This window comes from Scyliorhinus torazame, chromosome 16 (genome assembly GCF_047496885.1).
Source record: "Scyliorhinus torazame isolate Kashiwa2021f chromosome 16, sScyTor2.1, whole genome shotgun sequence".
Taxonomy (NCBI): domain Eukaryota; kingdom Metazoa; phylum Chordata; class Chondrichthyes; order Carcharhiniformes; family Scyliorhinidae; genus Scyliorhinus; species Scyliorhinus torazame.
Genome location: NC_092722.1, coordinates 130,661,500 through 130,676,700, shown reverse-complemented (window position 1 = coordinate 130,676,700; position 15,201 = coordinate 130,661,500). Strand labels below are relative to the sequence as shown.

General features: G+C 45.5%; 1 protein-coding gene across 1 annotated transcript in view; it reads right to left on the bottom strand.

Annotated features, from left to right (window-relative positions):
- LOC140392299 (myoferlin-like) overlaps positions 1 to 15,201 on the bottom strand; it is a 309,204-nt gene that overhangs the window by 173,532 nt on the left and 120,471 nt on the right. Inside the window, exons 15-19 of the mRNA XM_072477615.1 lie at positions 14,631 to 14,808; positions 10,038 to 10,162; positions 4,150 to 4,256; positions 1,385 to 1,577; positions 174 to 329 (exon numbers count right to left, since the gene is read on the bottom strand). Coding sequence (XP_072333716.1) covers positions 174 to 329; positions 1,385 to 1,577; positions 4,150 to 4,256; positions 10,038 to 10,162; positions 14,631 to 14,808 — 759 coding nt within the window. The remainder of the gene's footprint in view (positions 1 to 173; positions 330 to 1,384; positions 1,578 to 4,149; positions 4,257 to 10,037; positions 10,163 to 14,630; positions 14,809 to 15,201) is intronic.

The window sequence follows — 15,201 nt, the reverse complement described above, 5'->3', positions numbered from 1 at the left end:
TTTGTTCGTTAGCACAATTCATTTGAATTTATAGAGGACAAGAGGAATTATACACAATACCAGAGAGATGATTTCTAGAAGGCCTTGCAAAACAAAGAATGCAAACAAAGTCATTTTGAAGAGTATTAAATAAAAGAGCTCTCATTAATGCCAAGTGCCAAACTCAACCTTACCTTTAAGAATATGGTTTGCGTTTTTCCACAGTATTTGCCACAGGCTTCTTCCTTGGTAGTGGAGTAAAGCACCTCATGAGCTGGGATTCGTGCATATGCAACTCGCCTCTCATCACATATCATCCAGATGACCACATCGGGCATGCTATTTTGTGGCTATTGGAGCAAAGTCAACAAAGAGTTTTATCATTCTAACAGGCTCCTTCTGACTCACTGAAGCATATTTTTCAAAAAATCATCCAGTAAATTCAGGCTTTTCCTGTTGGGTTAGGAGGATGAACTATTTCAATGTCAATGCCACAAATGGGCCCAAGATGCAAACCCTGGCCTATGCAGAGTAAGCAGTCAGTTGGGAGAGTGGCTGAAGATTCTACCATTGCCGAGAGTTGCTTGCATTCCGAGGAGAACAAAACCCGCCAAGTCAAAGTATTCATGTATGGATGCTAGAGGCAGAACACAGCCTGACTCCCAGTCAAGGAATGAGCTTGCACTCTTAAACTCACATGAAGATTACTATTGCAAGGGGAGCCAGCACCTATGAAACTACATTCAGAAGGAGGGGGAAAAAAAAAACCTAACAGAAGACTAATGTTCAAAAGCTAAAGATAATGGATTTTGAATCTCATCTGTTCACAATTTCCTGTTTTCAGGTGCCTTTCATAGTACATATAGTTAATACATACAAGGGAATTTAAAAAAAATACGATAAACTAAATTAGTTTCAACTCTTCCAAACCCTCCATTAGCTCCGATTTATCACGATACTTGTCCAATAGCCAGTACTTGATATACAGCATTTTCTCCAACTTTTGGCAACAACTAATCCTACATTTTAACTGCACGACCAATGGTTGCTCTGCCTTCAGCTGCCTAGTCCTCAAAATCTGGAATTTCCTCCCTCAAACACTCAGCTCCTTTCAAGATGCTTCTCAAAACTGTTCCTGATCTTAATCTCAAATCACCTGCCCTAATATCTCTTCATATGGCTCAGTGCCAAATTGTATTTGATAATGTTGATCAAGCATTTTGGAATGTTTAAACATGTTAAAAGGTGTTTTATAAAATACAACCATTCATAGAGTATACTCCATTCTTTTAGTTTCCGGTAGGTATAGATATTACCCAGGAGGTGAAATTTTCTATCAAATGGCTGGATTAAAATGCTCATGTAGATATGAAGTTGGAAGACTGACAAGATTTTGATCCCTAACCTCTTCAGACAATGATTTAAGTTGCTGTAGCCAGTCCTCAATGTCATCGATTGTCTCTTTTGGATCCTCTGCTTCCAGTCGAATGCGCTTTGCCGACTCGAGAATACCGTCCATAATGTTTTTACGAAGCTTCAGCATTTGCAGGTCAAGCTGAGTTACATTAGATTTGCCTTCCAACTTCGGCAGGGGTTGGCTGTAATCAGACAGATTCAAGTAATAACCTTACAGCAGCGCGATCACTAACAACCTCAAACCAAGTTTTTTAAGTTTTAAAAAGCAGTGAGGTAGGAATTGAGAATCACACGTCCAGGCGAAACAAAGGGTGGGATTTTCCGGTCCCCCTGCTGAGTTCCTCAGCGGTGGGATTCGCTACTCCTGCTGCTTCTCGACTCCTGCTGCTGGTCAATGGGATTTCCCTTTGAAGCCACCCCCTACCCCCAGGGGCGGGGGTGCACTGCCGGCAGGAAGAGCGAATCCCAACAGACGGAAAATTCCAGCCAAGGTAACAATCCTACTCCAATCAATGCACCATCATGATCACTGGCAGCTAAAGAAATACATTTGTATATTCATAAACTATAAATCCCTCTAACACCAGCACCAAATTTCTGACACAGTAAAAACAGATTCTATGAAATCTGCACTTTACTTTTTAGTACAGAATAGAATTTATCCAAGTCCTTCTTTGCTCTCAATAAGTACAAGTCGGAGGGATGTCGAAGCTGATGAGATATTTTCCTCTGCCTTTACCAACAGATTAATAAAGAAGATGTCATTCATTGAATGAATGTCCACTGTCCGAATTGTAGCAAATTAATCTGCTGATGCTATAAATATTTAAGTGCTATATATTGGGCAAAAAATCACCTGTTTGTTAAAAGATTCCACAGATGGTGCAACCAGTTAGAAGATGGGACATTTAGTCTCGAGACACTTTAAAGCATCTCTTGTCGGGAGCATAATACACCAACACTTACAACAGCTATGGAGAAACATGTAACCTGCTGTATCTCAGCTACCATGTTTTTATTAATTCTCAGAAGGTGGCTGAAACTAGCAAGGCTGTACCTGTGTAGTTACCCCCCCATTTTACTTTTGCTTCATCAAAAGTTAGCCAGGCAACATTTGGACTAGACCATTGGCATTTGCTTATGAAAAAAATCCAACAGCTTTCATGGTAATTTTTTTCTTGTGCCAGCCTAAAACTTAAATACATCTATTAAGTTAATTTTGCAATTTGCCTTTAAATGGGCACCAAACATAATGGGTTGCTGGACCAGTAGCATAGATCCTGCACTATTTACCCAATTGTATATTGCTGAAAAGCGAGATATATTGCTAAAGCTTTTTAAAAATCTTGCATTCATCAGGACAATGCAAGAATGCCAAATTTCAAAGGATTGCAACAATTTATACGCACAAGGGAAGATGGGTGTTTGTCAGGTCGAATCTGGTTTGTTGAGGTGTTGCCATAGAGAAACCAATGGGGAACTATAGGCTCCCCAAGTAATTTAATAGAAAAGGCACTTGGCTTGAACATATCCCTTTTGTTTGCAGAGAATGTGCCTGTGCATGAATGCATTTCGCTTCCAGCATGTGTGAATGAGCCACATAATTATCTCGACGGATCATCTTAAATTGACAATTCCGTAGCAATGCCACAGGCAGCACAGTTTTGCCATCTAATATCAGCTACCTTTTCTCCTGTAGTATAAATTGCTGTGATCATTAGAAATTCAACATTCTTGCATTTGTCCTGCTGAGTGCAAGATGAAAAGCTTTGACAACATTTTGGCAATTCCAGGTTCTGCACTACGAAGCAACTGCTCATGTCCAATTGTGCCAGGAACAGAGCAGCAGCAATGATAAAATCTACCTCACAAACCAGATGCAGGAATATTAGAAGGTTTTCTCCAGTCAAATTGTACCAACGTTTCACCAAGAAACTGCCAAATAACCTAGAAGTGTTTTGTATAGGAGAAAAGTTGGCAATTTTTATTTATTCCTTTCACAAGCACATGGTTATCTACCCCTAATTGCCCTTGAACTGAATGGTTGCTTGGCCATTTCAGACGGCAGTTGAGAGGCAACCAAATTGCTGCGGGTCTGGAGTCACATGTCTATCAGACAAGGTAAGGATAGCAGATTTCTCTCCCTAAAAAGGTGTGGTATTATCAAAAACCCCAGCATTACAAGGGTCAATGTAGGACCAGGAATAGCCACGAGAGGGAGATGCATAGGATAGGATATAAGGCAGTGACGCTAACCCTGAGGGTGGTGCAACCGGGGAATACAGAGAGAGCGCAACAGGAGTAGTTAGTGAGAGAAGGTGAGGGCATAGTTGAAAGCAGTGAGTTAGATTCACAGTAGCTGTGTAGTTAGATGCTATTGATCTATTCTGTATTCGTGCAGGACAAGTGTCAAAACCAGTTTTAGCAGTGTAAATAAAATCTGAGCTTTTGTTTTAATTAAAAGTTATACTGTGTCATTGTAGAACACCAACCAATCTAAACAAACAACACAACAAAAGGATATTAGTGAACCAGATGGGTTTTCAAAATCAATGATAGTTTTACAGTCACCATTACTGAGATTAGCTTTCAATTCCCGATTTTATTAATTGAATTTAAATTTCACTAGCTGCCCTGGTGGGGCATGAACCTCTATCACCATGACCTTAGCCTGGCTTCTGGACTACCAGTCCAGTAAAGTTACCACAACACCACCGTCTCCACCTTGGGTAAATTGGGTAAGGTCCTTCTTACCTGCAGTCTTCTATAACTTGCTCAATAATTTTCAACCATCTTTCAGCCAGGCGCTCCTCACTGACTTTGGCCTGAACAGCAGTCCTCAACACAGTCAAGTTCTTTTCCTGAAAGGAAGGAACACAACAACATTTTATTTTCAGTTATCCCATGAGCAAAGCTCCAGTGAAAAGCCAGCATTAAACATCGGTGTTCTATGCTGTGTTTAGGTTGGTGAGCTGCCTCCTAAAGCTAGTTATTCAGTTAGCTGGACAGCTGGTTTGTGATGCAGAACGAGGCTAACTCCGTGGGTTCCAATTTACGTGCCGGCTGAAGTTATTCTTGAAGGCCCCGCCTTCTCATCCTTGCCCGTCATCGGAGGGGTGGTGCTCCTCAGGTTAAATCAGCACCAGGCAGCTCTCCCCCTTAAATGGGAAAGCAGCTTTAAAAAAAAAAAAAAAAAAAAAACAGGCAGTTTCTCACAATCAGCTTTCAAACAACTGTGTGCAAACATTTTCACACATGCAGTTAGTTTTAAAAGTCAGAGGTGGAGCATGTCACCATGTACAGTGCTTTCACTATGTGTATAATGAGATGCAGACAGGCAGTGATTGACACACAGGATGACCAGTAAGCACACAACACAGTGCAGCCAATCACCAGACAGGACACTACCACTATAAAGCCAAAGGGCACTAGGTTTCCCGCTCTCTCGGGACCCAGCCACTGAGACAGTCAGAGTCCACGAGCTAGCACAGTGCAAACACCATGCAGTAGCTAGTAAGTCTGGTCAGGCTACTACAAGGTCTCCAGTCACTTCAGCATAGTGTCAACCCACAGCTGAATATGTATATCAGTTCTATCGTTGAATAAAACAGTGTTGGATCTTCTCCAGTGTTAGACGTCTGTTTCTAGCTTCCCTGCATCGAGTGCAGTCCACATCGAACCTACCTGCCTAACATATCATGGCACCAGAGTGATAATGATCTTGACGGACCTACCTCAAGTGAATCAGCATTGACCAGCAAGCAGCCATCCGGTGAAATGGAAAACATCCAGCCTCCTCTGCAGCTCCGCATCTCCGGCAACCTCGGCGCAAATTGGAAAATTATCAAGCAAAAGTTCCTCTTGTACATCGAGGCCTCCGACCTCGAAGCAGCATCGGATGCCAGGAAGATCGCGCTATTTCTCTCCACCGTGGGGGACCATGCCATCCACAACTCCCTTACGTTCGCTGACGGCGAAGACAAAACGAAATTCAAAACAGTCCTGCTGAAGTTTGACAGCCACTGTGACATTGAGGTGAATGAGAGCTTTGAACGGTACGTTTTCCAGCAGAGGCTTCAGGGTAAGGATGAACCTTTTCAGTCCTTCGTGACCCATCTCCGCATCCTAGCGCAGTAACTATGACTCGACGGCCGATTCCATGATCCGGGATCAGATCATTTTCGGGGTCCACTCAGACTCCCTTCGGCAGCAGCTCCTGAAAGTCAAACAGTTAACCCTCTCTGTCGCTATCGAGACGTGCATTGTCCATGAGCATGCTAAAAATCATTACTCCCACATCAGGGCGGCAGAAGCTGCAAAGCTGGCCTCCCACGAGGCGGAAAGGGTGCAGACCATTGCACAAATGCAGGGCCTGAGCATCGAGGAGTGTGGCTGTTTTGCGCGCTTTTCCTGGGTCTCTGTGCATGCGCGCCATGACCGAGTGGACGACGAGGCCGACAACCCGACTGCACAGGTGCGTACGTTGACCGACCGCACTGTGCATGCGCGCTGGCACACGGAACGCGCTGATGTCGGCGCCATGACGTGTCCGAATTGTGGCTCCGCCCACTTAAAGCGGCAATATCCGGCAAAACGACGCCGGTGTCTACAGTGTGGCAAGCTTGGCCATTACGCAGCCCTTTGCAGATCTGCTCCACCGCTCAGCAGCCAGCGATCCCAGCTGCGGCGCTGAAGTGTCCGCTCAATACAACAAGGCATGCCAGACTCCGATCCTGACAGCCCAACAGACCCTAATGCTGAGTGCCTCAAGTCCCCATACCGGGTGGGCATCATAACAACACATGCGCTGCCCTCCGCCACAACGGCGAAACACCCCTCGATCCTCAGTGTGGATCCCGACGACGAGTGTGCTGTCCTCAGTTAACAAGGCTCGCATCAGATTTAAACTGGACACCGGCGCATCAGCAAACCCAAAGTCAAAATCCGGCCTCAACACCATTTGCGTCAGACCAAGCATTCTTCCACCGGCCTGCCAGCTCCTTGACTACAATGGCAATGCCATAGCTGCCAGTGGCTCCTGTCAATTAGGGGTATCCAACAGGACGATCAAGGCAACACTGCGGTTTGAAATCGTCGGGCCTGACAGAGCGACCCTACTCAGTGCTCGAGCCTGCAAGCTCCTGAACCTGGTTCAGCGAGTCCACACCAGCTAACAGACTGGGTCAGCTCCATGGTCTGCGTAAAGAAGCAGTCAGGGGAGCTTCGCATTTGCATTGACCCGAAGGATCTAAACCGCAACATCATGCGGGAGCATTACCCAATACCAAAACGTGAAGAGTTGACCAGTGAGATGGCTCATGCCAAATTCTTTACTAAGCTCGACACCTCCAAGGGTTTTTGGCAAATACAGCTGGACGCGTCCAGTCGCAAGCTGTGCACGTTCAACAACCCGTTCGGTTGCTACTGCTACAACCGGATGCCTTTTGGGAGCATATCTGCCTCCGAAGTATTTCACCGCATCATGGAGCAGATGATGGAGGGCATAGAGGGAGTGAGAGTATACGTTGACGACGTAATTATCTGGTCCACAACGCCCCAGGAACACATTGCTCGCCTCAAGAAGGTATTCCAGAGAATTCATGAACATGGTCTCCAGCTCAACAGGGCCAAGTGCTCATTTGGTCAATCGGATATTAAGTTACTGGGTGACTACATCTCGCAGCAGGGCGTGCGGCCGGACGCCGACAAGGTCTCGGCGATCAACGCCATGAAGACCCCGGAGGACAAGGCGGCGGTCCTCCGTTTCCTCAGGATGATCAACTTCCTCGGGAAATTAATTCACAATATGGCATCCCACATCAAGGCCCTCTGCCATCTCGTCAAGAAGTCAACGGAATCCCAGTGGCTGCCCACGCATGAAGAGGAATGGCGTGAGCTGAAAGCAAAGCTCACCACAGCCCCGGTTCTAGCGTTCTTCGACCCAACCAAGGAAACCAAGATATCGACTGATGCAACCAGGATGGCATTGAGGCGGTGCTCCTTCAGCGAGATGACTCCTTGTCCTGGGCTCCAGTGGCGTATGCCTCCAGGGCCATGATGCCCACTGAGCAACGGTATGCTCAGATTGAGAAGGAGTGTCTGGGCCTCCTGACAGGGATAGTCAAGTTTCACGACTACGTTTACGGCCTGCCAAAATTCACGGTAGAAACGGACCACAGGCCTCTAGTCCAGAAATCCAGAAGGATTTAAATGACATGACACCTTGGTTACAGCAAATTCTTCTTAAGCTACGCCGCTATGACTTCGAACTTGTCTCCACGCCAGGCAAAGAGCTGATCGTTGCAGATGCCCTATCCAGGTCCATTACCACACCGTGAACAAAGTGACTTCATCTGCCGCATAGAAGCGCAAGTGCAGTTGTGTGCCACCAACCTTCCGGCCTCTGACGAACGGGTGGTCCAAATTCGTGAGGAGACGGCCAAGGATCCTCTGCTGCAGCGCGTGATGCAGCACCTTACCAATGGCTGGCAGAAGGGACAATGTCCCCAGTTCTATAACGTAAAAGACGACCTGACGGTGGTGGAGGGAATCCTTCGGAAACTCGACAGGATAGTAATTCCTCAGAGCATGCGGGCTTTGGTGTTGGGCACTCCATGAGGGTCACCGTGGGGTCGAGAAAAGCCGACGCAGTGCTCGGGAAGCGGTCTATTGGCCGGGCATCAGCCAGGACATTGCCGACATAGTCCTCAACTGCCCTACCTGTCAGAAGTTTCAACCAGCTCAACCCAAGGAAACGCTGCAACAGCACGAGATCGTGACCTCTCCGTGGTCCAAAGTAGGTGTAGACCTTTTCCACGCCAAGGAGCGTGACCATGTACTCCTGGTCAACTACTTCTCCAGTTTCCCAGAAGTGGTGAAACTGTCCGACCTCACGTCGAAGGCGGTAATCAAAGCCTGCAAAGAAACCTTCGCCAGGCATGAGATTCCGCTCACGGTAATGAGCGACAACGGTCCTTGCTTTTACAGCCAGGAATGGTCTGATTTTGCACAGACCTACAACTTCCGTCACACAGCCTCCAGTCCTCACTACCCGCAGTCAAACAAGGCCGAGAAAGGGGTCCATATTGTAAAGCGTTTGCTGTGTAAAGCTGCAGACCCAGGCTCCAACTTCAACCTGGCGATGCTGGCATCCAGTGCAACCCCACTGTCCACTGGGTTGTCTCCAGTGCAGATGCTCATGAATCGCACTCTGAGGACCACAGTTCCAGCCATCCATGTTCCAGACCTTGACCACCTCACGGTCTTACAGAAAATACAGCAGTCACGGGCCCAACAGAAGGCCACATATGATGCTCATGCCACGGATCTACCTGAGCTGGCCCCAACTGATCATGTTTGTGTCCAGTTGCCTGAGGGCAGCTGGTCAGCCACAGCTGTTGTGATCAAATAAGTGGCCCCAAGATAGTTCCTGGTCTGATGGCTCCCTGCTATGGCGCAACAGACAGGCACTGCGAAGAATTCCACACCCGCTACCCGACCGAAGTGCCCCGCCGCCTACAATGCTTCCTCCGGACGTACCCTGCCACGAGGCCACCGATCTACCAGCAATCCTGCCGGCCCATGCGACCACCGCGATCCCGCCTATCCATGTGCAGGCGACTCCTGATCCACCTCTGCGGCGATCAACAAGAACTCATCGCCCACCACAAAAGACTGGATCTGTAGACTGAACTTTTGTACATTTTGTGACTTCATCGGGCACTAGGTTTCCCGCTCTCTCGGGACCCAGCCACTGAGACAGCCAGAGTCCACGAGCTAGCACAGTGCAAACACCATGCGGTAGCTAGTACGTCTGGTTAGGCTACTACAAGGTCTCCAGTCACTTCAGCATAGTGTCAACCCACAGATGAATATGTATATCAGTTCTATCGTTATAAAACAGTGTTGGATATTCTCCAGTGTTAGACATCTGTTTCTAGCTTCCCTGCATCGAGTGCAGTCCACATCGAACCTACCTGCCTAACACATCAGTTGACACATCAGTCACTACAGATCTCCTTTACTGCACTCTACTCAGCCAAAGACCACCTGAATCGTTCAATCTACCAGCAACAGCACCTTTTGGCCAGCTCCAGCAGCTTTCCTGGGAGAGACAGCTTCCCCACTGAGCCATGTGGCCTACAGCTAGAAAGAGAACAGCAATTGCAGTTAGCTGTTGACTTTGTGGGCACTGTCAATAATACTTTGGATACGGAATGCAAATACTCCACATGCAAATCAAGCCATCCTCCACCCCAACGTCTTTCCCTTTCTTCGATTAAAATAGAAAAGTCAGGCAAATCTTGCTGGAAGATGCTGTTCATTATGACAAAGTTATTTTGCTGTGACCTTGAAGGGAATGAACGGTTTAGCCAGTCAAAATTGTAAGAACTGTTACAGAGTGGCGCACCCTACTGGTGGGCAGAACTGACAGGTGTAGAAACAGAACCAACACCAGGTGACATGACAGTTACTGGAAGAGCGCAGCTTTAACGGTCTTGCTTTTGACTTCTTTTACCCCCCAGTTATATGCAGTCGGAGATAACTTTATCCACAACAGAAACTCACCAGGAACCCCTTGCAATTTAATTCCACAAAAAGGCAGGAAGAGAACAGGTGGAAGGAAAAGGAGAAATTCTTACCATTCGGTCAGTCGTTTTTAAAATGATGTTCACCAGATCCAACCTGTGACTGATATCTTCCCAGTAGGAAGTCAGTGTCACAACAGGTTTTTTGTTGGCCCAAGGTAGAAAATAGTAATAGTTGCCTGTTGAAAATAAAAGATCATTAACTTAGAAAGGCTATTCATCTGTTTTGACTGATATTACACTTCCTAAACTACATTCCTTGCGATCGTTATAGAATCTGCAAAACTGGAGATTCAGCCCATTGTGCCACTGTTGGTTATCTAATCTAATCTAGCTGCCTTTAAACCTTTTATATTATTCCTAACTGAAGCTTTTTTTCTCAGCCTCCAGATCCACACAATTTGACTAAATCAGGAAATTGTACAATTCATAACTGGAAGCTTCAGATTGGATATTTGAGGATATCTTCATTTAAACTCATTCCTCAGTTTGTGCCATTTCACATTCCTGTGCATCAGATTGCACTGGCCATTTAGTCACCACATAGATAACCCATCTGGATGTTCCTGCAATCTCTTACGGTTCAGCTCAGCTCACTATGCCATGTCATCCAATTTAGAATGAACAATGTCCGGTATTCAGCCTCTGCGCTTACATGCAAATGATTTGTATAAAATACACTTTAAAAAAAATTCATTCTTGGAATGTGGGTCTCGCTGGCTAGGCCAGAATTCATTGTCCATCCCTTATTTACTCAAGGTGGTGGCGAGTTGCTTTCTTGAACCGTTGCAGTCCATGTTGATAAGGTACACACATAGTTATTAGGGAGTTCTAGGATTTTGACCCAGCAACAGTGAAGATAGTTCCAGGTCAGGGTGGTGGTGCTCCCATGTGTCTGCTGCCCTTGTGCTTCTAAATGGTCGTGGATTTGGAAGCTGTTGCCCAAGAAGCCTTGCCGTGTTGCTGAAGTGCATCTTGTAGATGAAACATACTTCTACCACTGACTGTTCGTGGTGGAGGGGGTGACTGTTTGTAGGTGGGATGCCGATCAGGCTGCTTTGTCCTGGATGGTGTCAAACTCCTAGAGTGTGTTGGAGTTGCACTCATCCAGGCATAACACAAACTGTCCCAGACCAACATCCTACACATCGCTGCCCATCCCATCAAATTAAAATGCACCCTTTGTGCTTTAGCCATCCCTCTACCTGTGCATACATTTTTACCCATCAAATAGACATTGAAAACTTGCTGGGCCATGGATCCACAGGTGGTAGCTGGTCTAGGTGTCATTTAACAGTGAATCTTGATGGTTAGTAGAGATTAAACTATTATATTTCGAGAAATTTACTCAATAGCACTGCAGAGCAGAAATCCTGGTCAATTTTCCCCTTGGTCCATGGGCACAGATGTTAATTGCCCACCATCCTCCAGCATCAGCAAGCAGTGTGGATTGAGGTCAAACATACCAGCTGATCTGTTGCAGGAACAAACTATTTTGTCTAGACAGAATTGAGGCCATTAACTGTAATCAAATAGTTGGTGATCACAAAATATGTAAAGATCAAATACTGTTCTGATTCACTTTCCACCATACAGACAGCAACATGGTTGGTGCCTGATGCCAATTTGTTAAGCTTGGGTTCTCCAGTCTAGATAAAGGGTCAAGGTGTAAAAGATACTTAGCTGAAGAGAGAAAGTAAATCCAGAGCAATATTAAAAGGTGCATCAGGTGCACAGGGCAATAGAGTCGTAGGTTCAGGGCTGTGAAGGTTAAATTTAAGGCAGACATCAGGAAGCATTTATTTTTAATATAAATAACGGCCAACTGGAGTAATTTATCAAGAGGGCAAAATCAGGACCCTGAACGTGAGAAACAGTCAGATACTGTTATGGATATAGACAAAAAGATGGCTGAGGAGCTGTGAAAATAGTTTTCAGGTTATTATTTCACATTAGCCAGTTTAGATAGTGCAATAAACCAACCAGCCAGTCACTGTTTTAGATGAACAACTTCAGTTCGGTACAGATAGCTTCTTAGCATATTTTGCAAATTGCTCTGGAACCACAGGAACGCACTTCACGTGTATTTTACATGAATTAACTAATTTGGTCGCACTCGCTGTGGAATCAGAAACAGATTAAACAGCCCAGCCTAACATTTCAGTGCAGCAATGAGGAAGTGTGGCATTGTCACAGAGGGCATCTTTTGCAGACGTCAAACCTAGGCCTGGTCTCATGTTCAGGTGGATAATAAAGATCCATGTATTATTTCAAGAGCAGAGGGATTTCAGCACCCTCAAACAACCCTCGCAAAACAGATGAAGTCATTCATCTCAAAAACTCTGAAGTGTTTGCCATACTCTGGCTCCTACATTTGCATATAGACTAGTGACCATACTTCAGAAGTAATTAAGTAGCTCTGAAATACTTTCATGCTTCCTGAGGATGAGAGAGACAATTGCAAGTTCACCATGTGGTTCCTGTGGGATACAAGAAAGATCACGACAAGTTTTTTTCCCCACAGTGACAGGATAAATGAACTGCTTTATCCTAGTACTTTATTTATTCATCCTTGGGGTTTGGGGGTCACTGGCAACGCCAGCATTTATTGCCCATCCCGAATTGCCACGGAAATAGTTATGGAGATTCTTGAATCGCTGTAACCCTGGTCATGAAGACACTGCCAAAACTAAGTGAGGTAGGGTGAGCCAGGAGTTTGATGCATTATGGTGTGGGACATGGAAAGGAATCTGGAACAGATGGCGTGTCTCTATACGTTGGCTGCCTTTGTCCTTATAGAACATAGAACAATACAGCGCAGTACAGGCCCTTCGGCCCACGATGTTGCACCGAAACAAAAGCCATCTAACCTACACTCTACCATTATCATCCATATGTTTATCCAATAAACTTTTAAATGCCCTCAATGTTGGCGAGTTCACTACTGTAGCAGGTAGGGCATTCCACGGCCTCACTACTCTTTGCGTAAAGAACCTACCTCTGAACTCTGTCCTATATCTATTACCCCTCAGTTTAAGGCTATGTCCCCTCGTGCTAGCCATTTCCATCCGCGGGAGAAGACTCTCACTGTCCACCCTATCTAACCCTCTGATCATTTTGTATGCCTCTATTAAGTCTCCTCTTAACCTTCTTCTCTCTAACGAAAACAACCTCAAGTCCATCAGCCTTTCCTCATAAGATTTTCCCTCCATACCAGGCAACATCCTGGTAAATCTCCTCTGCACCCGTTCCAAAGCCTCCACGTCCTTCCTATAATGCGGTGACCAGAACTGTACGCAATACTCCAAATTCGGCCGTACCAGAGTTCTGTACAGCTGCAACATGACCTCCTGACTCCGGAACTCAATCCCTCTACCAATAAAGGCCAACACTCCATAGGCCTTCTTCACCACCCTATCAACCTGGATGGCAACTTTCAGGGATCTATGTACATGGACACCTAGATCCCTCTGCTCATCCACACTTTCAAGAACTTTTCCATTAGCCAAATATTCCACATTCCTGTTTTTCCTTCCAAAGTGAATCACCTCACACTTCTCTACATTAAACTCCATTTGCCACCTCTCAGCCCAGCACTGCAGCTTATCTATATCCCTCTGTAACCTGCTACTTCCTTCCACACTATCGACAACACCACCCACTTTAGCATCGTCTGCAAATTTACTCACCCACCCTTCTGCGCCTTCCTCTAGGTCATTGATAAAAATGACAAACAGCAACGGCCCCAGAACAGATCCTTGTGGTACTCCACTTGTGACTGTACTCCATTCTGAACATTTCCCATCAACCACCACCCTGTCTTCTTTCAGCTAGCCAATTTCTGATCCACATCTCTAAATCACCCTCAATCCCCAGCCTCCGTATTTTCTGCAATAGCCTACCGTGGGGAACCTTATCAAACGCTTTGCTGAAATCCATATACACCACATCAACTGCTCTACCCTCGTCTACCTGTTCAGTCACCTTCTCAAAGAACTCGATAAGGTTTGTGAGGCATGACCTACCCTTCACAAAGCCATGCTGACTATCCCTGATCATATTATTCCTATCTAGATGATTATAAATCTTGTCTCTTATAATCCCCTCCAAGACTTTACCCACTACAGACGTGAGGCTCACCGGTCTATAGTTGCCGGGGTTGTCTCTGCTCCCCTTTTTGAACAAAGGGACAACATTTGCTATCCTCCAGTCCTCTGGCACTATTCCTGTATCCAATGATGACATAAATCAACTTCTCATCATTGCTTTGGGAGATCTGTAGACAGTAGACATTGCAGCCACAGTAATTGAGTGGATATTTAGGTTGACAGATGGGATGTATTGTGCAGCTCAAAATGCTCTAAAGATTTGATCTGAAGTTTGGAAGGACATAATCGGTGTTGTTCAGCGGGTTATTTTCTCTTTTGCACACTTCAAGTGACCAATGTACAAAAATTGAGTGCATCCATTATATGCCATTGACACCATAAGGGATGATGAATGGGAAGGCAATGCAGTTCTTAGTTATGGTTTGCAAGGAACATATCCTGGTTTATAAAAATACATTTGGAGTGGATTCATTTGAAGATTTAGCGCAGATGTGTTTTGTAATGGACCTACTGGATTCACAACGTAGGTGATACTCACCATCAAACACTGCTCGACTGTATTGAGTTGTGGATGCTAAAGGCCTGCACGTTTTGTCAAATTTGTTGCCATAATTGCCCATGCTGACTTCAAACTGGACGGCTTCACCAACCTCGCGTTGCATTGTTCCAGCGTAAAAGACAGCAGAGAGACTGTACTTACGCCGGCGTTGGTATTTCTGCAATAGAAACAGGACGATTGGGATTAACTTCACACAGGACCAAGTCAATGACTAATAATGAACCCCACAAAGAATTTAAAACTTCTGAAGAAAGGATGACGGAATAAATTGTGAAATACAATCCCACTTTGGAAAAAATGCTCATCTATTCGAAAAGAGGCTGCTACAACATTCTCACCACCAAGTGGCAGAGCAGTGGGATAGAACAGAAGCTTTGACAGTTTTGGTGCATTTGTAGCTGCAGCATGACAGCAGGATGTTTTTGATTTCTGTACCAACATTTCCAAGTTAATACATTAGTGAACTTACAAGTGCACTCTAAAAAGCAAAAGAATTATCACTCACACAAGGCCAGTAAAAACCCAAACTTGTAGAGGATAAATTTAGAGG